Below are 25,959 nucleotides of genomic sequence, written 5' to 3'. Positions count from 1 at the left end.
CGACGAAGCCAGTACAAAACCAGTCCAGCTCTCTCCCAGTAGATAGACAAATACAGTGTAATGTAAAGAGGGGAAAGATATAGACACCACAAGGTTTGCAATAAAAAAAATACAAGTAATAAAGAGACTTTGTGTTCAAAATTAAATGGTTGAGTTTATTCGACATTGCAGAAAATATATGATACATGAACAAAAAGACATGAAAATGAAATAAAAAGATAAGCTATGTCATGTCCGTGATGGTGATTGAAATAAGAATAAGGAAATACAGCGACACATGATGCGCGTCATTGGTGATGCGCGTCATTGGTCTACAAACTTTTAGGCTTGAAACGGTTGACAATTGGCCTGACAACATTTTCAGCGATTTCGATAATAATGGTATATTAAATAACCAATGTTAGTCTTACAATCCAGTTCATGGTATGTTATGTTATTCTTTTGGAATTCGACCAGAGTATTTGTTAACTTGCTAACTACTGCCTAAAACAACTTGTACACATTGCCGCTAAACGATCCCGAAGAAACACACACAAAAACTGTGTCTGTTGTCGTAAGAGCAAAATTATTCTCGAGCAATAATTGCACTTCTTGGTTGGGGATTCCAACCTTAAAGAGACTCCTATTTAGAGTTCTTTCAGTCCGTCTTCCGCTTTAAAGATGAATTGATGTTCGTGAGTCAGGAACGTGATAATAGGGGTAATACTGTTGCCCGTGCAGCGGGCCTGCATTAGTCCACAGAAGACGGCAGCCGCGATAGCTGCTGCGACTCTATCCGAGACGGGCTTTGCGAAAGAGCCGAGTCACAGGGGGGTTTCTTGAAGGGTGCCAGAAGTATGTTATGGGAATGACGGATGACTGGATTAGCTTTATTTTGGGATGCATTGTCTTCAAGCAAAAGTACAGTTCACTTCTGCCAGTGGGCAATTCCACGTCTTGTCCGGCGGGCAAAGCACATCCTTTTCCCCCCTTGATTATCATCCATAATATAAATACCAACTTGTTGGTTAGTCCTCCAATAGGGCTCCGTATTCAGTAACTTCAGCCAGACACGTCTCCAAAGTGCACTTCATCCCGAAGGACTCGAGAACTTTTTTCTCCCCTTACACGCCAGAATGTCCAAGGAATAAAAACCGTCCCCCTATACTAGTCATTATGGACACGAAAACGAAGAAGAAAAAAGTGATAACTCATGTCACTTTACCATAATTATTGCACTATAAAGTTTCAGATTTTATACATTAATAAGCTTTTTGATGGACATGCCGCATGCAGATTATCATTTATGACTCTACAGTTATTCCTTCTTCAGTCATGACTAGCTGCAGACCAGGCGACTCCGGACGGCTCTTCTTTTAAACTCCCCCTTTAATTCTCCTTTGTTATGATTTGCTTTCCTCGCACCCATTATGTTCATGGCCAATAATATTTCCTAATGTCGTGCCTTGGCAAGAAAGATCATGCTTAAAATACAAAATACACGAACGCGTCCCTAAAAGGCAAATGAAGACATTTGTATAATATTGTTGAAACACCAGGCAAGGCTCCAGCTAGAATATATTATGGACATTATGTTTTCCTGTATTTGCATGTCCTTCAGTAGAATAAAGACTTAGCGCTGACCTTGTGCAATCAAAGATTTAGATGCCGAGGGTTAAAAACTAGATCGCTCCTCTCACTGATCACAGTCTTGGTTAACATGGACAGGAAACTCCCTCCATATATAGAATTGTAACCACTATCGTAAGTAGAGAAGGGACAACGAAAAGATTGTCCATGGCAACAGGTTACACGAGGTGCATTTTCGGGAAGAAAGGAAGCATGGGAAAGTTTCAAGAAAAATTCCCGATCTTTCCCCAAACTATACCAAAGGTAGCAAACGGTGAAACAGAAAGTGATTTGGGCCTCCTATTTTTAAGGCCAAGTCACGGTAGAAGACAATACCGTTTCATCACCCCCGTCTAGCTGTGTGCATGTTTTATGCGGGTAATAGAGTGTGCCTTTGCACATGTCAAGTTCAATACCTCAACTCATTTACTACCCTCATATTTTCTGACGGATGGTGTACAGTGCACGTCAAGACGAGCGTTGTGACGTCCAACCTCCTCTCTCTTTTTTCTCCCGCATCCTCGCTGGGCGATTGTTACCATAAATTAACCCCATAAACAAAGTCGTCAACGCATAGTGCATTTACACACAGTGGCAAATTATGCAGTGATTCCTTTAGCTTTGGTAGAGTTCATTAAAAGCTACATTAGAATGCTGCGCCGCCTTCTTATTTTGGCGAGTCGAAGTCCGGCGCAGTCCCTCGGGAAAACCGAGGGGGAAAAAGAGGTAGACAGATGCGTCTACAATTGCTATAATACGGGAAAGAGCATAAACACTTTTCTCGTTATGCCCATTGTACACGGTGACAACGAGTTCAAACGTTTGAATTTAGCCTGTCACTTGAGAGAGAAGGAAAATAGAAAGATAGGGAAAAGAGAGAGAGGGGAGAAAAAGGAGGGGAAAAAAGTATGACGAACTTGCGTGCTAGAGCAGGTGAAACCGATCCCTATGGCTGCCCACGCGAGACCGAGCGGCACGTCAGTGGACTGCGACCCCGGAGCTTCCCGGGTCTGTCGCACGCGCGCTGCCTGTCATTCTCGCGCTCATATCTCATGCGTTTTAGCGAGCTGTCTGAATCGGAGGCAGAGAAACAAATTGATGAATCGGGGAAACCAGCTCAAGTTACGGTGAATCGTAACAAAGTACAACTTAAAGGCGCATCCACTTCTTGTCGTATACATCATAAAGCTTTCACTTTCCTTTTCTTTCTGTTCCGACATTATGAAAAAAAAAAACCCAAAAACGAGAGAGATATACATTCCTGCTTTCACAACAAGTGCGACCATTTTATTGGGAACAAAAATTTGACTTGTATACTCAATCGCACGCAATGTTGTATTCAGCCTTGTAATGCATGTAACTGTGAATCATGAAGGTGTATGAAAAGTAAGGAGAATTCATCTCTTTGTAAGATTTGTTTATCTTTTCCGACGGACTGTTATAAATCGCGTTTTTATTTATTTTTTACTGTTAGTATGTTTCATTATTCCCTTTAGAGTGAAAATACAGAAAGATACAGTTTAGACCTAGGTGTATAAATGGGTACATGGCAACGCTAGGGTTATAATAATGATATTATCATTATTATTATCATTATTACTTAACAATAATTGCGGCCATCCCCATATGTTCAATGAATAAAAATGAAAGAATGAATGAATGTCTTACATAACATAGTAAACAACATCGTTACCAGAACGAGAAACGAAACATGAAATCACATGCATTGACGCGTGAAGCCTAAATAAGAATCAATGACTAGTGAAAAGTAGCCTATGTTTCTGGCGTATGTGGGAGACCACATTAATGTGGAGCCTGATTTAAGGGGAAATATAGTAATTGATATCTTCGCCTTGACATTGAGTATAGCGTCTTTCCACGCGTAACCGGCTTCCAGGTTAGGGCCAGACTCGCCTCCATAGTCCGGCAACCTCCCGCTGTCCCTGGAGATATGGCGTCCCGGTCGGTATTACGCCCCAATTAGCATGGAGGACTCCGTCTTCACGGCCTGATAATCGCTTAATTACCTTCTCTGCAACAGGATAAAAAGAAAGAATGAAAGAAGAAGATGCACGGGGAAGGGTTGGAAGGAGATATCAAGCTCACTCATTTTTTTTATGACGATTTTGTTACCCTTCATTCATAATCGTCTTCTCTCATACCACCATAGATAGAAAGATAGGACTAGGCATGAGGACTGGAAGAAGTAGGATTTGGAGAGCAATCTTGGACGTCGTATTATAGCTCACTATAGCTGGGATAGCACTGGGATGAGACGTCATTACACACGGTAACACAGAATCAAAGATGTCGGCTTAAGAAAAAAAGAGGGGGTTGGAGATGAAATATCATGAGTGTGTGTATGAGTATGAGCATCATTTTTTCCCTTAGAGTTAATGAGAGTCAGAGATCCAAGTGGGGTTTGTTTGTTGCTACGAGCGTCCGATTTCCCAAACCGTTCACGAATGGCAAGACTGGTTATCGTGGATGAGAGAAATCCCATCCGAATGCTCACTCCTTTTCACCCCCATCGCATCGGTGGTCGTTCTCAACCTTATTCTGCCAAAAACGAGCAGAAAGCAAGACGAGATAAACGTGTATTTAAAAAGAAAAGTTTCGATAAGATCGGATCCTTCGCAAGGAGATCTAGTGGAAGGGGTTGATACGGAGGGCACGATAGGGTTGAAATGCCGCCTCAGAGGCGTATGTTATCAACTTGCGGTATCGACATTCTAGTTCTACCGCCAAATTATCTGACGCATCAGATGATGTAAAAACGTCGCACCAAGTTAGCCGCATTAGATGTTTTAGCGGTGTTTCGATATTAGACGAGACATCTACTTGTGCACCCAGGGAACCAATGACTTCCTTATATACTTGCGTCATTTCAGTCCTTACTCCAATTAGTGAAACATCTACTTCTCGAATTACCTCCTTTGGGGTACGCATTTTAATCAATAACGCCAGCGCTATTTTGTCGTAATTATCATTTTATAGTTTCACAAAACTCTAAATCCTAAAAAGAGAACAGAAAGAAGAGAGATAGCTGGGCAAATTGTGTTCTCAGTGGAAAACAAAGTTGGAAACTCTTATGGCATACACAATATTACAGAGACAGTTCAAAGTAGAAAGGGTTTTGGTGTTTGCTTTTCTTTTGATTTTGTTGCGAGTTGATTCTTTGAAATCGTAATACCTTATACTACTGCCTTGCGTCTGGTAAAAAAAAATCCAATATTTCCCGTCAAAGAGGGGACTTTAAATGTTACTCAGTCATTTATTAAACAGAGACCATTTTCCTTTTACTTCTTTTTACATCGGCCTCTCAACAATTCACTTCTACCATGTACGATCACAATTTGGATAAACTTCCGAAGGTTCATTTCGAGGAAAAAAAAAATCGGAAATCACCAGATGTCACAATCAAAGCTTGGTAATAAATGTCTAATTTTCTTACAGCACACAAGTATTCAATTATTCATGTTGCAGTTGCTTTGAGAAATTGCAGAAGGTCTTCAAAGTGCATCAGACATGCATTGCAAACAGGCAATTTCGTTACAGTCCAATGCAGGCAAAATTATTTCACCTTCCACGCCACTTACCTATGATTATTTTTAAAGAGCATCATTCCAAGTGCTGCCATTTAAATAAATACCTGTAGTATCTCCTACGAGAGTATATCAAACTATTTCAACGTACATTTATAAATTCTTTCAGATTCTAATCGTCCTAATATCAAAAGCATCGTATGTGGATGTCATTGGAATATCAGCTCGGACCGATTCACTGTGATCAATAAGATTGCCATTGCCGATTCCTGTATTATGAGCACCGTCCCGTAAATTGCGCCATCTTTGTCGTAATTACACCAGGGTGAACGCCGAGTCTGGTATACATGTAGGGGGCCTACTTGCAAAAATATTCTCGTACATAACTGTGTGGAAAAAAAAATCGAAATAACACGCGTATTAAACTATAATCATTGTGTTAAGTACACACAAAATTTGTTCTGTTTTCAATGCACGTTTGTTTTCATGAAATTATTCCCAATTGTCTATTACTGTACACATCAGGTTGTTTTTCTCCTCGTTTTCTCTTACCAAGTACATTAATTATATCATGCTTCCCCACATTTACGTCGATAACAGAGTAACTTTTGATTGGTCAGATCCTTTTTTTTTCCAACCTCGAAGTCAAAACGGGGATTGTGATTCGCCGTCAGCACTGTAGCGTGTAGCGTGTCATGTGCTTTACTAATTGTGAAGCACATGACATATAATTAGTTCCAATGATTTCCCATTCTGGGATATCAAAATTGTTGGATAGGAGTTTTAAACAATATCAGGATATGTGATGATTATAATTATGCATTGTGTCTAGAGGCGTTAGAGCAAAATATTGTCTTATTTTCAAAACATAATAAGCTCCTCCTTTTTTCTTTTTTAGATTGGAGTGTGTCTGCCCTGTATACCGATAGTCACAGTCTTGAGTTAATGTCTTCTTAATAACTTTAAGTTGGATAATAGCCGAATGTTAAACAATAATAGAGGACTAAGATTTCAACTTTCTGACAAAAGTAAAAGAAGAATGTTCTCGAAAAGTCACTGCTCTCTGACATCGTTTGACAGCCAATGTAATTATTGTCTTTTTTCGTGTTCTTTTTATGTATCTTATAAGAAATACTCTTCCGCGATTAGATAGAACATTTCTATGCCTAAATATGATATTTACCCCGCTGTCCAGACGGTAGGTCAGTATCCATGTGACATTCTCATAAGTGTGTCGGCCTATATTTCATTTAATTTAATTTCAATTTATTTTCTTATTTCTCAATCAAGAATACATAAAATATTGCAATATGGAACTATGCGTGACATCCAGCTTGGATGCACGATGGAACATTACAAATAATCGATTATCTGTTTTGTTGTGGTTTATATCACTGCCTAATTTGTTTGACTCTTTTGGGACAACCTTGGTCTGTTTTGTTTTTTGTTCTTTAACCAATAGTCCAATCACTCCACGTTTGTGATCAGTGCAATTGTAATTTTCCACTGTAGGGCTTGGAGTATTAGTTTCCGTACAGTAATGGTCAGTGCCCGGCGAAATGATTTAATCATAATTTATGCAAGACAAGTCAGCAACATCTGTGGCTTCGAATTCCGTACAATAATTCTTGACATTCACTTTGTCATCGGACTAAATATTCCATATACCGCCCCATCTTACTGAATTTCTTTAATTCTTTCTTTGCTTTGATTTATTTTCAACCGCGACAGCACGATATGATTCACTTTAAAGCTACTGGTTTTCTTTATCAGTGTTTATGTAGCTGACCGTGCTTTGAAGTTCTTCGTCAGTTTTTTTTTCCTTCCAGTCCAGTCCCCTCCTCGTCAGTTTCTTGTATACGTGTAGACGTATGAATAAGTGATCAGATATTCCAGCAATGTAGGTTATGAGAACCCTTTGCCATTTTCCTCTTAAGAAACTCTTGCTATTAAAACCACACACACTGGCGGAAAGAAATTTAAATGGTGTATCGCCGGCTCTAATCGCCTGGGGGCGCGTATCCCTGCTCGCCCAGGTTCACTTTTCGCGATGTGATGGCTCAAATTTGACCTTCATCGTGTACTGTTGTCTGTCAAATATGATTTCGTGGGATTTTTTTTCCCTCTGCTTCTTTTTCCTTCTTCCTCTTCTACAGCATTCTTAGTCGTGTTTTCCGTGGTTATCTTTCGTGATGTGGGAATTGAGAAGATGGAAAATAGCCTCGGGAGGTTGTGTTGTAGCAGAGCTGCAGATGGACGGAGACGGGGGGAGAGAGAGGGAGGTTGGGGATGGAGAAGAGAGGGATGGGTTGGAAGTGGGTGGGACGCCGAATGATTTTTGCAACCCGCCAAGACCGTCCGTCACTCAGCAGCGACAAGAACACGTGCTGCTCCCGTACCTCAGCACATCCTCGGCTGCCGGGCTGTCCAGCCCCGCGCTCCCCGCTCATGGCCGGAATACGAAGGGGGTGTCGCCCATCCTCCCCTAGCCGAGGATCTTCCGCCGAGAATGATTGTGTCATTTTTTTTTGTCCTTTCATTATTCAGCATTTTTCGTTCCACCCTTCACAGAGAAATTCTTAATTCTAAATTCATGGAAACATGGTATAGTCCCGATGACGTGCACTCGCTAAAATGGATAGAGAGTCTGGCACAAAAATGTTGGCTGCAATGAAGAGCCGCGTTAGTGTTTCAGAGCTGAAAACTGATGCATTTTTGCATCAATAGGTGAAAAGAAAATTCACGCAACGTTAGAATAAATTCCAGGTAGGGTGACAAGCGTGGCAATTACTGGCACTACAGATTGAATTTCGACATCGGAACCACCCAGTCACGCCTCTGTGGAATCCTTTACACCCGAGCTTGCCAGACAGACACCCGCGCCAGGAAACTGTCCGAATGCTTAGAGAGCTAACGAATCTCGGTGCAGTCCCCACGGGTCACCCCATCCACACCCCCCCCCCCCCCATCCTCTCCTCCTCGTAGACCAAGGCGGATGTACGCTTTGCCAGAGTTTGTTGATGCGTTTGTCGATAACCTCGCAGTTTGTCCGCTTCGCTCCGTCGTGTTACTGAACCCAACCGTGTCTCCCTAAAACTTCCTTGGCAGGACACACTTAATTTTGCCTTTCTGAGCTCTGGTAATCCCCCATGCGGGACAATGCGCTTAGTAATTTCCCACGTATAACCACACGTTGAGCCGCGAATAAGAACATGAGAGGTGTAGGGTTTCGCATGAATGACAAATCTCTAACTTTAAGGTTCATCGGCCCGCTTTTGCAAAAGATACGTCTCACAATATTACAAACATGATGGTAGATGGAATTTTAGCTCAGAACGCTATACGCATCAAACTATAAATGGATTTTGCGTGGATTCTTTTCTTTTTTTTAAAGCAATTCATTGTCACGAAAAGTTAAAGGCGTCTTCCAGACGCCCTAGGAACAGATCGTTTCGCCTCTGTACTGGTATGACCGCCGAAACACAACTAGTATACCCTGTCAATTGTGTACCATATAATGAGTGTAATCTTTCCACTGTTCATCCTGGTAAATTCCATCTTGACAACCACGTTCTTCCATCGGGAAAAGCTGACAAGTTAAACAATAATCATTAATTTCTTTCAAAACCAAGAAAAAAAGATTCAACTTTAAAGCAAACAAGCCGACCCGAAGCATCATTCTTGGTCATTTCAGATTGAAGTAGCGGTGATTTGCCATGATATTGTTGTTGTGTCTTCTTAAATCTGAAATATTTGTGAAGAGTGAGTTTCGTTGACTTCCGAAATGGGGAGTACATTCATTGCATTTTAGAATTATGAAAAGGTCGACACACTCAGGAAGCCGAAATGGCAACAGACTGACGAGTTTCAACGTTTCAGAGCTCAAATACGGCAGCAGAATCTGTAAAATAAAAGAGGACACAAAGGAAAGGTAAATTTGTGAAGTGGTTGACATTTGTAAATTCTATCACAATAGATTCACTTACATTTCCTCATCTTACTTAGAAGTAGAACAAGTTTATAAGGTATCAGCATAGAGCTACTATTGTAGCTACTATTGCAGCTCCATGGTATCAGCAAGTGTATAATTTTATATTTGAAAAAAAAGAAGAAGTGCGCTCAAGGTACACAATAAAACACACAACAATGGACATTTTTCCTTTTTCCAAAAAATTTCACGGCATTATCATGTTCAGTGCCATTCGCTAGTGAGTAAAGCAAGAAACTGGGATCTCTTGCATCCTGAAGGCAACACCATGTGTTAATTAACTTAGCTATCCACTGTTATTACGCCGTCTCCACAAGTTGACATTAGTTTATCCCTCGCGGTATTATCGCGGCGAGATAGGATAACGGTGTCATCCCGGTGCGGCAGGTATATAGGGTCGCGGTGGCGGCGGGCGGCGGCGTTTCATTTGTTTATTTACGATACACCACACCTGAGCTGCGACTCGCCTCACCACCAACGCATAATCAACGAGAGAGCTGCCTCGGGATGCATCCCCCGGAGGCATTTCACACCCCAAAGGAAAGTTCGAAAGGTGAGAGCATCAGCAGCTCAAGGACTGACATTAATGATCCCACATTGAGAGGGGAAAAAGAAAATGATGTATATTTGCACCTAATCATTACATCGAACTTTAACTTCCCCAATATGACAGCGTATGTTTTTGTAGGATAATGGTTATGCATATATGGGTGTCATAAGTAATGAAACAAAAATGAAAAACCAATAACGCTCCGGTGTTTTTTTTTTTCCTGAAAGCTGCCCACTGAAATGTTGTCCCGTAACTCATGATTTCTAAATTAATTATGATGTGCCAACGACTGACTTTACTGGCTCTCTTTCTTTTCCTTGACTGCTCATTGATATGACGTCACACCAACTTAGATCTTATGAAGACGAGAAAAATTTGTGTCTATCAAACCTATTCTTACTGATTTTCAAAAACAAATCACAAGGTCATTATTATTTGAAAATGGAATGATTGATAGAAAAGGTAATTGTCGATTGAATTCGTATTCAGTTACAATAATGTCACCTTTTTGGTTGAAACAAATCGTTTTCATGCAGAGTTCGGCCAACTCAGAGTTAGATAGGAACCATTTTGAATCCTACGTTTAATTCATGATACTCTCAAACACTAATATTGATCCATTGATATCGAAGAAAATCAGTCCTTCGTACAGTGATGAACCGCATCCACGTTCTTTACTGAGGCAGCCAGTGTTTGTCTCAATAAATGGCGCCATTTCGCTGTCCAAGAGTTGGACAGAGTTGGACGATTTCTCCTGCTGTGGTTCTGTTTTGAGATGTGAACGGTGGTCCGCGGCTGGCAAGAGATATCAAGTCGAAGGTGTCACTAATTTGCACCTCGGCGGCACTGGTTGGTGAGGTAATTAATGACAGGGCGGGTCGAGTTTCATCACGATATGGCCAGATAGATCTAGCGTCCGCGTTTGTATGTATATACACTATGGAACGCCAGTTGTATCCTTATCACTTATTGGCTTGCTGACAACACGAAGCGTCTTTTGGAACCTCTTGCCTGCCGTAATCACTCACTTCAAAGGATTCGGCGACATATGAAATCAAAAGTGTATATTTCATATAATGAAGTCTATGTTCGAAATACTTTGTCTTAATCAGCTGAACTGGATATTTAGAAAAAAAAAATATAATGACTATTATCTTTTATTCATGGGCCTGCATGGAGAGTAGAATAACAACATGCGAGTCATTTTAAAGTTTTAACGGAATGTTTGATATATTTTAGCATGTTCAAAATTTGCATTTTCGACTAAAACCTTGAATGGATACTCATGTGACAGTACTCTCATTTTTAAGAACCAATATTTCAGATTTTTTATATCCGTTTTGGCGTTACATTCAAACATTTTTTTTTAGACTTGCTCACACCGTAGCAATATTACAAGCTACAGAAGATAAAAAGCTACAGAAAATAAAAAACACCGATGACTGATGAAAAAGCAACACTTGTTTGAGACGTCCTTTCATTAAAAGAATGAATAAATAACAACGAGGAGAAATATCTGACCTTTGGTTAGTAACATTTTAGGCGAATTTTGTATAATTAAAAAAGCATTAAATAAAACACTATGCGAAGTGAAAGCCAATGACTATAACAAAGATTTAATGCACTGCCGTGCTTTTATTTAAGTACAAATCTTTGCGAAAAGTATTTACGACCGTCTTAGGAAAGATCACTATGGGGATTGTTGGGGTTTTTTGTGCGTGTGTGTGTTTGTGTGTGTAAATTCTTTTTAAAGACAAATTGTCAGTAATTGTCAATAAGTCAAAGCAGGCATCTTAGCTCGAGAACAGATTGAATGAAAAGTTCCCCTCTTCTTGTGGCCTTGCAGCTGTACAATGTACAAAATTTCAGTGAAAATATGCAAACATGAAAAGATTCATAAGAAATACCATCGTCCCACCATCATTCATCTGTTCCTAAAGGCCGGTAAAAAGATGACATGCTTCTTCACAGAATAATACAGAGATGATGTTGCTCCTTAGTACAGTGCTCTTCGCTCCTAAAGAATCGCATCCCAAAGATGCCAAGTTCAGATGGATTCGGCCTGTATGTTTTCTCTCCTTCCAAAGAAGATATATAGAAGACAGAGGCGAGAGAGAGAGAGGGTCCAAATAGAAGGGAGGGAAGGTTTTTGTAAAGGGCGCTTTTACATCGTTGTCTGTCGTCGCGCCGGGCGAGCGGGGTGTCAACGCCGCATTACCGGGCCGATGTTGTCGCATTCCACTCCCCCACCGAAACCCATCAGCTTGCGCCTCACCTTTCCCCATCGAGACCCTTTGTTCTCCACCGACCAGGTGTAAAACTTGACATGCCGCCGATACTGATCTGACCCGCATGTCACTCAGGCCGGGAGTAAGCCCGTCTCTCTCGCCTTTCACTAGCTAGTTTTACTTCTACTCTCTGAGTTATACACACGCTCCCTCTCCCTCCTTCTCCCTGTCCCTTCTCCCTCTCCTTCCCTCTCTTCTATCTTTCTTTCTTTCTTTCTTTCTATCTTTCTCTCTCTGAGAGACAATCTCCTCCAAACACCCCAACGCCTCCACCCCACCCCACTCTACTTCACCCCACCCCACCCCGGCCCACTCGCGTCCTCCCTGTTTTACTCACAGACAACACCAGACGATGTTCGGTTTCCTGGTTCAAACTTGACCTTCAAAGTATCTCCTGACGAAATCTCTCCAAAATTGGCGTGGTAAAGACGATTTCCATTTGCCCATTAGCAGTGTCGATGTGTTCGAAACAAGACAAACTGTTATTGTTTGTTTTTCTATTTTGTTATTTTTTTTGCGTTGCTTGTTCTCTTATATTTTTTAGCCTTAAATTGATCCGCATATTTGCAAGGATTCGGGATCATAGTGGTATAGGAGAAAACGCACACAAAACTGGATACAACCTACAATAGTTACATTACTAACGATATAAGAATAAGAAAGGAAATCAACTTTTATTCAGGGAAGCATTATGTAGGCATGATGTAGTCCATGGTATTGTACCAAGGAGGTACCGGGCGAGCCTAGTACCTCCTTGATTGTACCTATTTTGTTGAAGAATTAACAGTGTTATTGGGATTTTAGGTAAAAGATTTTCTGCACAAGACGCGTTTCTTATTTCTTTTTAGCTTTAATGAGCAAGAAGCTCCAAAATGGACAGAGATTATGATGATGTCGTAGAGCCTCTGGGAAAATGTTTTCGTTGTTACCCCAAACCCAAACTGATCCGTGCGTGCCGCTGGTTCATTCACTTGATAATTTCATACCTGTTCGCACATCGCTTACACCGAACACCGGTCGGTGGAGAAACTCGAGCTCGCGCCGCATTTGGAGCGTATTATTTGTGCACGCCATGCCAGCCGCCATGTCAAGGGCTCCCTCCAATAACATGTTGCCTCGCACTGCATGCTGGGACGTGATGAAACATCCGCCACGGCGAATGAAGATGACACACTCGTACCTGCCCGGGGATGTACGGAGTGCATGCAGAACTAGAGACACACACACTAAATTTTGCGCCAGCGCCATGGCCGTTTCAAGTGCATTAAAATTGAAAAAAGAAGAAGAAAGATATCACAGCTTACTTTTACACAGTATACCAACCCTGATAATCAGAAGTACAGCTGCTAAAAGTATATTGTGAACAATCTTTGAAGGTTTACATAATGGTCCAAATTCACGAAGGTGGTACAAATGGAACCATGGTTTAAATCGTGGACAAAAACCATGGAGCGCCAAGTGTCGCACGGAATATCTCGTTACGAAATTGGTCATTTCGTCAACAAAATGACCGTTTCGTTAAACGAAATTATAATTTCGTGGACGAAATGTTCATTTAGTTACAAAATGTCATCATTTCATTACAAAATAATCATTTCATCGACGAAATTACTGATTTCGTAACGAAATATTGCATGCGACGCTTGGCGCTCCATGGTTTTTGTCCATGGTTTAAACCATGGTTTCGTTTGTACCACCTTCGTGAATTCGGGCCAATACGTTGTTTAAGACTGAACTGCTGAGCCCGCAGTTGTCATTTGAGTAAAGTTGATTCGTGAAACACTTTCACAAAAAGCTGTGCTGCAGTCATATACAATGTAATAAATATCTTAAAGCGTGCACACACGCACTTACTCGCATATAAAAAAAAAAATGTACAAGTCGCGTTGTTTAATCCAGTAAATTTCTGGTTTGGCTTGGGAGATTATATGGATTTTACAAACTATATGTATAAACGGACAAGTACTGTCGCCTCGATACGTGAAATCCTGCAGGAATCCTGTCGTTATCTTCGCCCTAACACGGTGACGAAAATGAAATAAAACAGATATTCAAGATGTTCCTTAAAGGAACATGGTCATCAGCATCCAACAAAATTACTGTTCATCGCTTAGCATCATCTTCATCCCTACCCCCCACCCATCCCCGTCATTAAAAAAAAAAAACACACACAGACACACACACAAATGCTAAGTTTCAAAGGAATCACATCATGGAAGGTGAACAATTCATTGTCACTTCTTACGTTATGTCGTATCACTTTTTTTCAGAGGGTAATTCAATCATGCGTTCATTGATGCATTTAAACTCGCAACATGTCATGATCAAGGTGTGTGAACGAAGTACAATTCCGAACCCACGAAGTAGTTTCTTATTTTCCTCCGCACATTAAATTTCAGGACTTTATCCCCGCGAAGTGAGCGTCCATGTTGCTGTAGATTTGTTCCATATTTTCTTTTCACCTGCGAGGGATCTCAAATTTTGAGCTGGACCGTGTGAAGCTAGAGAACGAGTCGAGAGGACACAGGTCGGTCGATGTTTCGGTATTCCAGACTTTTATTTAGTCTGACGAGAGATCAAATGTGCCTGTTACGTCTTTTCTGACGCAAGCTGCACGCGATGACAGAAGGCTGGAAAAAAACAAGTTAAAAAAAGGACAAAACCACGAGAATCATTTGTCCTTTCTGTCCTTGTATCTGTCCTTCATCCTACATCTATTATCGTTTTGTAGATTTGCTCGTAGAATAATCAATTCCAATTCGGGTTTGTTTGTTTGTTTTCGTTAAATAGTCAGAGAATAATCGCTGTAAGTCATTAGGCTGATATTCCGATGTGACAAACCGCAATAGCCCTGAGCTTAATTCGACTCATTTTGCACGACATCTGCTACTCGCGGAGGAGATAAGATTGTCACATATTATTATCGCTGCGTAGTGACAAGACAATTTGCAATCATTTTTTCCTTAATATATCACATCACATCACATGCTCCCTGTTTAAGAGTTGTCTGCTTCTCCAGATTGACATGCTTGACAGACGATCGACTGCTTTACACGCTACCGCAGGTAATTGTGAATCGCACTGGTTTTTTTTTTAAGTTGAAAACCTTGAAGAGTTTAAAATGAACGGTGCAGAACATTGTAACAGAGCTACAGAGAAAGACGTACCACAAAAAGACGTTACAAAGCTTATGTATCAAACTGTCGAGTTGTCACACCATTCAAATTCCGACAGCGTCTTGAAAATCACCTACAAGACGGAGTTTTTGTATCGGAATGTACTTGATTGTGAGGTGAACAAAATGTGACATAAAGGGATAGTCAATTATAAAAAATATGAGCAAAGAAAACCAAGAAATCCAAGCCACATGAATTAATACGACTTCGACAACCTGCCGTCTTAGCTGGTTAAAAAAAAAGTACTATTTAGCCACACGCCACTTGATGAGGTGAAAGTGACTGGTGGCAGGACATGGATGGACGGTGTAATCAAACGTGGGATGAGATGAGTTAATTTGGATGACACTTGAGTGACATCTTCCCAGTGCGATGGGCTCCCATTTTTCCCTTCTCGAGTTCTTCGGCAGTCCTTCCTCCGTCTTCCCCCCTCGTCGTGTCACAAGGGAGATAATTAAGTGTGGATATTTCACCGCGAAATTCTTGCCATTTTGCAACTGTTTTGCTTCAACACAATCCCTACTCGCGTGGGCCACGATCTTAAGCCGAAACTACTCCGAGAGAATATTTTCACCGAGTTTCTTCCAACACGTCTCAGATTCCATGTTACGGCTTCGACAGCCCCCCCCCCCTCCCTCTCTCTCCTTCCTTATCTCTTCTCTTTCAAACAAAACAAGACTTTTGTCCCTTAACCGGCTAGAAATCTGATTTACAAGCCATGCGAGCAGCCATCGTATTTCGCTCTCTCTGTTTAACTTGGCACTTGTTTCGATTAATATCGGTCATGTAAAGTATTGTTCAATTATATTTTCATGTTATGATTTATGTTATTAATCGATCTCGTCTGCGTTGATGAGAGAGCATGATTTCACATTACGGATGACTGAACGAGATAAAGCAACCGCAGAACGAAAACATCAGGATGGTTCGAGAGTTTTTCTAAAAATTAAAAGAGGGAGGATATATTCCAGCAGGAAACGCATTGTGAAGTGATATAAACAAACTTGTACGGTTAGAACAGCGCAAACGCTGGAATGTACGACGAAATTCGCAGGGATATATCTGTTTGTATTTGCTTGTCGCATTTTGTCGCTCGTTATTATCGAGAGACAATAATCTGCGTTTTAACAAGTCTATAGAGAGATTGATATTTCCTGTGGGATATTTCACGAAGAATTAAAGTCGAACTTAAAAAGTTATTAAAAGATCGACTTCAAATTATGGTATGCCATCGGTTTCTTCTTAAAGGTTATCCTATGTTTCAAATTGCTATCAAAATTTACAGAAAAAAAAATCTCTTGTCCCTTACTTAATTAATGCCTCTATGAAAAAAATCTCAAAAGTTTTCATTCTTATTTAAAAGTTAGAATATTATTGAAGTCACACACAGCCTGCCATAATTTGAAGTTGATCTTAAAATCCAAGATCGACTTATTTATTCATTTATTATTTTTTTTTTTTGCCAAACACCCCTCTTGTAATTGTATTTCGTGCGTTGCGGGCAGCATCAGAGACGCCGTCTGCTATTACAGCGTTCATCTGCCTGGTGCCTTTAGAAAATCGTTGTGTATCTTTTCGTAGTCTCTGCGGCAGCGGGATTCCCTTGAAGAAGAGTTTAAAATGTCGCTCAGTCAAGATCGATTTTTCTTCAAGTTTCCCCTTCCTGTGTCATCGGGAGTGACACGAAGGAGGGTGGTGGGAGTGACAATCGAAACAGTTTTTTCTCCTGACACTCTTCCGCGCCCACCTGCCCTCGTGTTCACCTCCTAAAACTTCCCCCTTCCCCATCCCAAATGCGTCCTCATGCCCTCCTGTATACCCTAAATAAGAGCGGGCCGATTACAACAGACTGATAAGTCACTCCCCTAGTGATTCGACGTTTTACGACGCGATTCATCCGATTGGACGTCGTCGACTCACAAGAGCATGGAAAGTGAGATTGTCGAAAATGATCAATCGGGGATGAGAGAAAAGAGAAGTCGTGAAAGCCCGGATGACTTTGGCCGTTCAGTTGCCCGCAATCTGATATATTGGCGTCTTGAGAGCTGGCTTAACACTGTAACATGGGAAACATAAATCAGGAATTAAAGATTGTTCATACACTCATAGAGTCGCAGTATACATACTCGCGGCGGTAGCTTTGGGATGAGAGTCGGGGCACAATTTGACCCACTTTGCGTCGTCGCACGTCTATATGCTTTACAATAGCATGTAATCCCGCACAACACTACAGCAATAATTTCATTTCTGTGTTGTATTTTGTTGTAAATCAAGTCGACATGAAAATTAGTATCGCGAAGCTTATCTTCGCATATTTTTTGACGTCTTAAGGTCGGTACAAAGCGACAGCGAGAGCCATACCACAATTCTAACTTGTTTGGTGACGAAAAGAGTCTCGAAGACACCAGAAACGCCAGAGATATAGGCACTTTTGGTGTTATATGATCTGTAAACTTCGTTAAAAAGCTTTACTCTCCCTCCTTGCTTCATCAAATCATTCAGGGCGTTTTTTATTTTCTATCATTATTGCACAACAAGATGCTTCTTCTGAACCAAATATCAAATCCAGGTGGCGTTAAGTAACCCCGTGTCAGCAGCAGTAGATCCCAACACCACGAAAGATGACGACATTGAATCAGTAGTGTGGGGACAATGTGTAAAGGGGTTAAAAAGTCCGCTCGATGTATCCAACTTTTCTTACGGTGATAATTGGCGGCCAGTTCGCACCATCCAGTTCGGGATTTGGAAATGCGCCCTCCGTTGAAGACTGGCGGAGATCTGCGTGTAATCCGGTTATTTTGAGAGCGCATCCTCGGGTTGGAGAGTGGGGGGATCGTACGGCTGATTTCACCTAAGACTTGTTGATGCCTTTGGTGTGGACACGAGTGCTTAGCTAAGATTCCAAGGGAAGTTGACACCAACGTACAAGACGCTGAGAGAGAAAGGGAGATGGAGATATAAAGAGAAAGAAGGTTTTTTTTGTGTTTTTTTTTACAGTATAGTTCTAATGTTGCATAACAGCAAAACAAATACCCCCACGAAGTCAGAATGGCTATTGATTCTCATGAATTTGGACATTATTTAATGCAATCATCGAGTGTCATCAAGATAAGCTACTTATATATGTAACTGTTTGTTTGTATGTCGACGAAGGTTGTTGTTGTTTTGTTTTTCATTGCAATGCGTATTCGTAGAAACAAATCCTGGATATGTGATTTTGTACGCCCTTTTGCTGACATCTATCAGTCCATGTATTTTATCAATGCGGAGTATTATTTTTTGTTTAAATGTCAAACGATACATCGTGTATTTCTTTTAATTTTAGCTCGAGTATTTCCGTTGTGAAATTGGCAATGACCAGTATATTTGTAGTGAGTCTGAAAGCCCGAAGAATCATGAATTGTAAACATTGTTGACTTGTCGCGGAATGAAGAAGCGAAGGACGAGAATTATGATGGAGTGGTCTGTCGCCATGTATCGCATCGTGCATAGAATGCTAAAATCGATTCTGTTACTGAGTGTGATTTGTGATGAAGATGGGAGATGGAAGTCCTGATAAGTGTGTTGCTTGCGCTCCCTCCCCTATCCCCTCCCCCCCTCTCTCTCTCTCTGAGTAAATTGAAATCGTTCTTAATGCACCAGATGTAACCAGAGTGAAGACATTTTCCCAAGTTCGTTCATTGTCGTGGTAGTTGGTAAGATGTCATCGTCGCGGTTATTCTTAGACCACGGCGCGGAAATCGAGGCTTTATGAGGAGGCAGCGAGTAAAACACACATTTATTCGCCTCTCGTCGCAGATTCATCGGGCTTGTTACACCTGCCCCCCATGATCAAAGCAGCTTAGAGCACACATTTGAGACAGATAACCACTATGATAAAGTTGTCGTGGTGAACTTTTGCCCTATGGCCCAGTTTAGAATGTTGCACGAAAAATATGTAGTCCTACTTTTGCGATAAGCCACCACATGCAAATATTTCTCACAATGCATGGATGGAACGAACGCACACAGGAGAAGGAGGGAGAAAATTACTTGAGATTGTCACCAGTTTTGTTTGGGGTTTTGCTTTCCGATGCTCAAGACCCCATGGCGAAAACACATCATAATGATCTAGCAGACTATTCAGTCAAAGAAATTCCTCTCAAGCAGGCTCATTTAGAAGGAATTTTCTGTATCCGGTTGTTTCAGTTCAGTGTCTTTCCAGTATTGTTCTCATTCTGTATGTTCGGGGCAATTCAAAGAAAATAACTTTTTCCGTTGGCTCGAAAAACTAATAGCGTTTTTGGTCCCCATCCTCTTGGCGCTTGATTGGTGAAGGTCAATACCTATTGTGACTTGCTTAGAGAGCTAGTTATAATCGATGATCATAAATATTATGCCTGGCCAAGCCACTCTGGGGGAAAAAGAAGAGATAATGGACACTCAGATGTAGCGACTTTTTGGCAAGAAACTGTTATACAGTGCACTCGATTGTAGAGTTGCTCTGCCAACAGCCATGATGATTACATTCATTTTGTTTGGTTGTTTGTATGTTTTTTGTGACCAGTATTTCTATCTTCTCTGAAGGTTCTAGTGAGAAGACGCCAGTGGCTATAAAATGGGTATTTATGTTGAAATGAATTTTTGCTTGTGCAACGGTAGAAATAGGAATCACAGTTTTTTCGATCATCATTATAGATCAATTGACTCCATGACTTTAAATTATATCGCATTAATTTTAAGGAATTTCTGTGTGAAATTTACTTCAGTAAAATAATAAAGTAACAATCCATTTTTATCACCTCATCCTTAATAACTAATAAACTATAGTTTGGGTTGTGTGTGTGTGTGTGTGTGTGTGTGTGTATGTGTGTGTGTGTGTATGTGTGTGTGTGTGCGTGTGTGTGTGTGTGTGTGTGTGTGTTGTTGTTGTTGTTGTTGTTGTTGTGGGGTTTTTTTGGGGGGGGGGAGGGGTATACCATTACGTCGGTTTTTCACGTTGTGTTTGTCCAAGCACTTGCCTCTTGTCCTCATAGGCTTTTCTGCCCAACTTTGCCGACAGACGCAAATCTAAGCCGCGTATTGAAACGGCGCGGAGTGTTGGCCGTCGCGTCAACTCACACGTCGATATCATCGGCTTATCTAGATTTTTACAGTCGGCGTTCCATACACTTGCCGCCCCAAGCCAAACTGTTGTTATCATTGATTCATACACTCCATGCTCCCTCTTTGATTAGGTGTTTGGTTTGTTGTAGTTGTTTTTCCATCAATGAACGCCCGAAGCATTTGAAGCAATTGAAAGCTTCTTGAAGGATGTTTTATAATAAGTTATTCACCCTTGGATATGGAAAGTGAACATAAGGTGGTATTAAGAGAACGAACATCAAACACACACTCGACCCTATCGGTGTCTTATCTGGTATAATTGTATTTTTTTTTGTAAATAAATAAATAAGCACACATTTCACGATGACCCCATATTTTGCAAGCAATGTTTTTCAGTGGGTCATACTCCATTCATCACAAAAGACGATACTTTAGCTAAGGATGACGTACAAAATTGCACGAAATTTAATTGCCATTGGTGTTGTCAAAATGAGAATGTGTCTTCGCCCCTTCGGTTGTGATGTGACTAAGTGATTCAGGATGATAATGATGAATTATTATGAAGATGTGGATGTAGATTTATTATGAAGAAAACAGTAATGTCACTTTCTGTACTCGATAGTTTTGTTTCCGATAATTCTTTGAAACATACTTCAACGTATTAGTAATCGGAAGAATCGTGATCTCGTTGAGTACTCGTTAAGGGGTATTTTAGTTATTATGAAATAAAGCGTCTTTTTAATGAACTATTTGTTACGTTAGATGACGTTGCATGCGAAAAGACACTTTAATTATGTATGATCCATTATGGACATAACTCGTCAGAGGCCATGTGTAATATTGGCCTTTGTAGTATTTTTTTTTTTTATCGTGGCTAATGTGCTTGTTCAATTTTTTCTCACATTTATAATTAGCACTTCTCTTGCTGAAAATACATTCCTCATAACCTGTAGTCACAATATCCACTTACAACATGTACATGTGTAATTATGTCAATTTCATTTGAGACTTATCCGTTGGATTATAAAGCTACATCCTCGAAGGTGCTGAAGGTGTTCATTTTAGATTTTGAAGTTTGTGTTTATCTTGTTTCATACTGATAATTGACGATGGAGAGTTATTTTCTAACCATGGTTTGTCTCTCTTTATATCCTGTGTTCTTTCTCTGACTCAGATTTGGTTCAAGAACCGACGCGCCAAGTGGAGAAAGCGGGAACGCAACCAGCTGAATGAGTTGAAGAACGGACTTGGGCAGCACCACTTCAATGGACTTATGCAGCCATTTGACGACGGACTTTACCCGGGATACTCGTACAGTAACTGGGCCACCACGGCCAAGCCCGCCGCGCCCATGAGCTCCAAGAGCTTCGCCTGGCCACTCAACTCAGTCAACCCGCTCTCGGTAACCAGCCAGCCAATGTGTTTCAACCCACAGACCAGCATGACGACTTCCTTTTCGCCCGCCACGCCGGTCAACGGCGTCGGCTCCCAGCTGAACTCTCTGAACAATGCGGCGGCGGCAGCGGCCGCCGGCGCCGGGCCGGGCTGTCCCTACGCCACCGCACCGGGGACGCCGTACGTGTATCGCGAGCCGTGCTCGAACAGCATAGCTTCCCTACGGCTCAAAGCAAAACAGCACTCGGAGAGCATGACTGGCCTTACCTACCCCGTGCGACAGAGTCCGACATTCGCGGCGTGTCAGTACGCCGCCGGCCAGTATACCAGCTTTAGCGGACCTTCTTGATTTGCGTTGTCCAGCGTACCATATTCGTTCCAGATTCCTGTATATTTCTTATAGCATTAAACAAGCAAGATAAAAGACAGAGGCCTGTTGTCGACTAAAAAAAAAAAAATTAAGATATTTATGCCATGACGTGTGTGGTTTGTGCCATTAATAGACGATTTGCACCAATTATGCTACGCATTCATTCGCTCCCACCGAGCGACAATGAATGTGCAGATGTCGCAACAGCACACTCACACAAACTTTCAATTCTGAAAGTGTTAGTCCAACCACACTGCCATTGTCAATAAACGTCATCATCAGAAGATTTCGGCTGAGAAACGCCAAACACTTACATCAGTCCTTCGTACTAGAGTCCCGTCGTACTTTTTGAAACATGCAGAGGTCTCGTGCAGAAAAAGGGCATTCTATAGCTTTTATTTTGTCAGTTTTCTTTGTCTGTAGAGTAGTGTTTCGTTGGATTTTTTAGTTTACAATAGTGATAAGAGGATTAAGGAATACAGTAACTACTTCAGCTTTCAAGAAAGAGAGAGAGAGAGAGAGAGAAAGAAAGAGAGAGGAAGAGATATGAAAACAGAGGGCGAGAGAGAAAAAGAAGAGACGCTTGTATAAGGACCTATTTATTAAGTATGTTACCACAGTATTCTTGAGGTGTATCCAAAAGCAAACAACAGCATGTGTTATTCACGTAGTTTGTAGCATTGTTGAAGATGTTTAAACTTGAAAGTGTAGTCAAGTATGTCACTTTTCTTTAGTAGGAATCTATCCCTATATTTGTGCCTTATATATCCTTTTGTTTCACCCCCTCCAAAAAAAAAAAAGGAAAAGGAAAGAAAAAGGAAGGAGGGGGATGTAGAATCATCTTCCGGTCACTGCTGTTTGCAAAAAGCTCCGAATTTTCGATCAATATGCTATGGGACTCCAGTGAAGGACTTAATATTTTCAATCCATCATCAGTCACAAAATAGAATCAACAAAAATCACCAAAGATTGAAAATTCTGAATAATTTCATATGCTTTACATGTGCTCATGGACGCACACTCATCATAAAGTACATTTTTTAACGGTGCTATTTTACCATAATATGCGGCAACAGACCAAGCAAGTATAAAATTCAACAGTAAATATGTAAATACATACTCTAACTGTGAATTATACGGGATGTACAGAAAAGAAGAAAAAACTGAAGTGTTAATAATAGATGTGGTTGTAATGTATTTAAGACGAATTCCGGTACATGTATCTTGTTCGATGTATTCCAGGGTGTCAGCGGTGGAAATTACGGACGCGATATCTTGCACACGCGGATCAATAGACGGAGACAAAGCTCAGACTGATATGCTGTGAAATATCTCTTGCAGCTATGTGACGCATAAGGAAGTGTGTGGACTTTTCCCTACCAGATCCAAAACGGTCGGGAGCTACTTTTCCCCCCTGTGGACAGCATGTACATAGACGTCTCCGAGTTTCCTTAGCACTTCCAAAATGGCAGTTTATAACAGTTATGGGCAGCCATTAATGTTGCATCTATATCGCCTATATGTAATAACATCTCAGCCACCGACCCATAATTATTATTTCGACAAACCACGCTCTTCCATGAAAGAAAAATATAAATGTATTTATGTCATCATTTTGAGTGACTTCCCCACAGTACATTATGCGTGATATATGAATAGTGCATGATAAAGAGCCAAGAATTAATTTCAGACAGGGGTTATTTAACTTTTTCTCTGCAGCAGCCGAAACAAGGGGATCGCACATATTTAGTGAAAATGATTAACAATTTCCTGTTTGTGTATCATCATGTAATTTTTCTTCTCTATGCCTGTAGGCTGTTGGGATAGGGTCTGCCTCCTCTTGGAGGAATAGAGACGTTATGCCATGACAAGCATTGAAATAGTTAATGTTGCCGATCGTTTTGTCAGCTGAGAACGGAAAACGGCTGAAACTCATCCATTCAAAGGATGGAGGCTATTTTTTTTAATGCTTTGTATTTTTCCATGGTCGCGGCCTCCCCCCCCCCCCCCCCCCCCTCCCAACAGCCATGTTCATTTTTGGGGGGTTTTGATCCGATTCGATGAGATTCTACTTCGACTAAAAACAAAACAAAGCAAAACAAAACGTATTGTCACTGTGTGCAACGCAGCGACCAACTTTACTCAAAACTTTGTCGGGATGAACCGTCCTGTGCTAGTTTGAATATGGCAGCAACTGACTAATTCGGTAAAATCACATCAATCTACCTGTCGTAATGTTTAAGGTATAATGAAGCGTTTTTCGTCATAGCGAACTGATGCCATTGATTTTGAGGATATTAATATTATATGCCGTATGAATTTTTAAGAAAGTCGAAGATATGGAACGAATAGATTTATTGTATCTATCTTTGATCCGTAACTTTCATGTTGAATTAAGATCTTTTGATGCCAATGCCATCAGCTGAAGTTGAATAAAACAATATTGATATGAAAGCATACTCTTAGAGGAGTTTATGTTAATGATGTCACAAATTCGGAAGCCTATGTGGGATCATAGATCGTCCACGTTTATTCCAATGAGGCGTAGCGTAATGTCAAAGTTTGTCTGCTTCGCGAAAATAAAAAAGCCAAACAAAAACAAACAAATAGCATGCAAAAGGATACGAATTTCTCTGTGTTCGAGCAGTTTATTATGGCCATAAGTTTTCCGGCCATTATCTGCGAATCGCCCTGCGAAAAGAAATTATCCATGGTATAGGTGTTTGTATCAAGAAAGCACTGGATGAGTTCTGCTTGTTGTGTTATGCTGAAAATGTTTACAAGGCACGCGCTTTAATCCTTCACTTTGCCAAACAAAAATTATGTCCTGCTGGTTGGGATTTAAACTTTAACTTTTTTTTTCTCACAAGTTCCACCCTTCTATCTTTATTACTTAAGGATCGCTGATGTGACATTTCCTATTTCTTTTGCATGAATCAACTTATTTCAAACTTTTGTTCATTTTCCCTACACACACAATCTAATAAGATTCCGAATGATAGTGTCAAGAAATGCGTGTCCGAGGCTCTCTGGGCTAGATAAGATGGTTGTTCAGTTTCCAAATGCCACCGCCGTAGAAAGATTCGAAAACAACCCCTCCCAAGAAAATCAAGTTCGAGTCAATCCGTAAACATTCGCTTGGTTGTTAAGAAAGTTCTCGATGATAAAACGTAGATAAAGAATCACTACATCGTGGCGGTTTCTGGCAAAGATTGTCATTTGACGTTGTCCAGATGTGATGATTGTAATTGATCTTTTTTTTTGTCTTAGGTAAATACAGTTGTGTAGATTTTGCAGGATAAGCAAACGTGATGTGCCCCGTAAATCTTAGTAACATTATTCGAGTGTATGCGATATCGAGAAAATGAGATGTATATAATTATACCGATGATAACATGTTGTCGTGTGACTACCGGATGCGTGAGTCCGGACAACGAGATTGTGGTGTATTCATGATTTGTATGCAGAATAACAGAGTGAGTGCAAATGAGCAGGTTCTCTCGCTCTGTGGTCTTTTTTTTTTTTCGTTGGGGGAAATGAAATTTAACGCATCCGTTGTGTTTTTCTTTTTGTGTTAAGTTTTTCTATGAATTACTTTGACTTGTGTCCTTTCTTTTCTATATAATAAAAGGTGGAATTATGACATGAAATTATTGATAATGCGAGCTGCTCTTTCGCTGTGTCGGCGTCTCTTTAATAATCGATGTTAAGATCACTCAGTATTAAGTGACCCATTAATGTTTAGCCACACACCGTCATTCTCCTGTCACTCAGTGTTCACTGAGCGTGACGTATAACATGAAATTCAATCATATTAAAATGTCTTCTATCAATACATTGATGAACTCATAAAATTATTATATGTTGATCAATGTATTGATAGAAAAAATACCTTCAACTTGTCCAGCGGAAAACCGCTCAGCCTGAAAAAAAAAAAGAGACTCTTCTCATGGT

The 25,959-nt window shown here is 40.7% G+C and overlaps 1 protein-coding gene across 1 annotated transcript in view; it reads left to right on the top strand.

Moving 5' to 3' along the window:
• The window catches only part of LOC139728331 (pituitary homeobox 3-like), a 53,081-nt gene extending 31,097 nt beyond the window's left edge, over positions 1–21,984 (top strand). Inside the window, exon 3 of the mRNA XM_071639275.1 lies at positions 21,415–21,984. Coding sequence (XP_071495376.1) covers positions 21,415–21,984 — 570 coding nt within the window. The remainder of the gene's footprint in view (positions 1–21,414) is intronic.
• Positions 21,985–25,959: the final 3,975 nt, after the last annotated feature.

Source organism: Diadema antillarum, unplaced genomic scaffold (assembly GCF_040938485.1).
Source record: "Diadema antillarum isolate AM-2024a unplaced genomic scaffold, OU_Dant_1.0 seq00000173_RagTag, whole genome shotgun sequence".
In the NCBI taxonomy this organism is placed as follows: Eukaryota; Metazoa; Echinodermata; class Echinoidea; order Diadematoida; family Diadematidae; genus Diadema; species Diadema antillarum.
The sequence above is the reverse complement of the archived record's forward strand: the minus strand, read 5'-3'. Positions and strand labels throughout refer to the sequence as shown.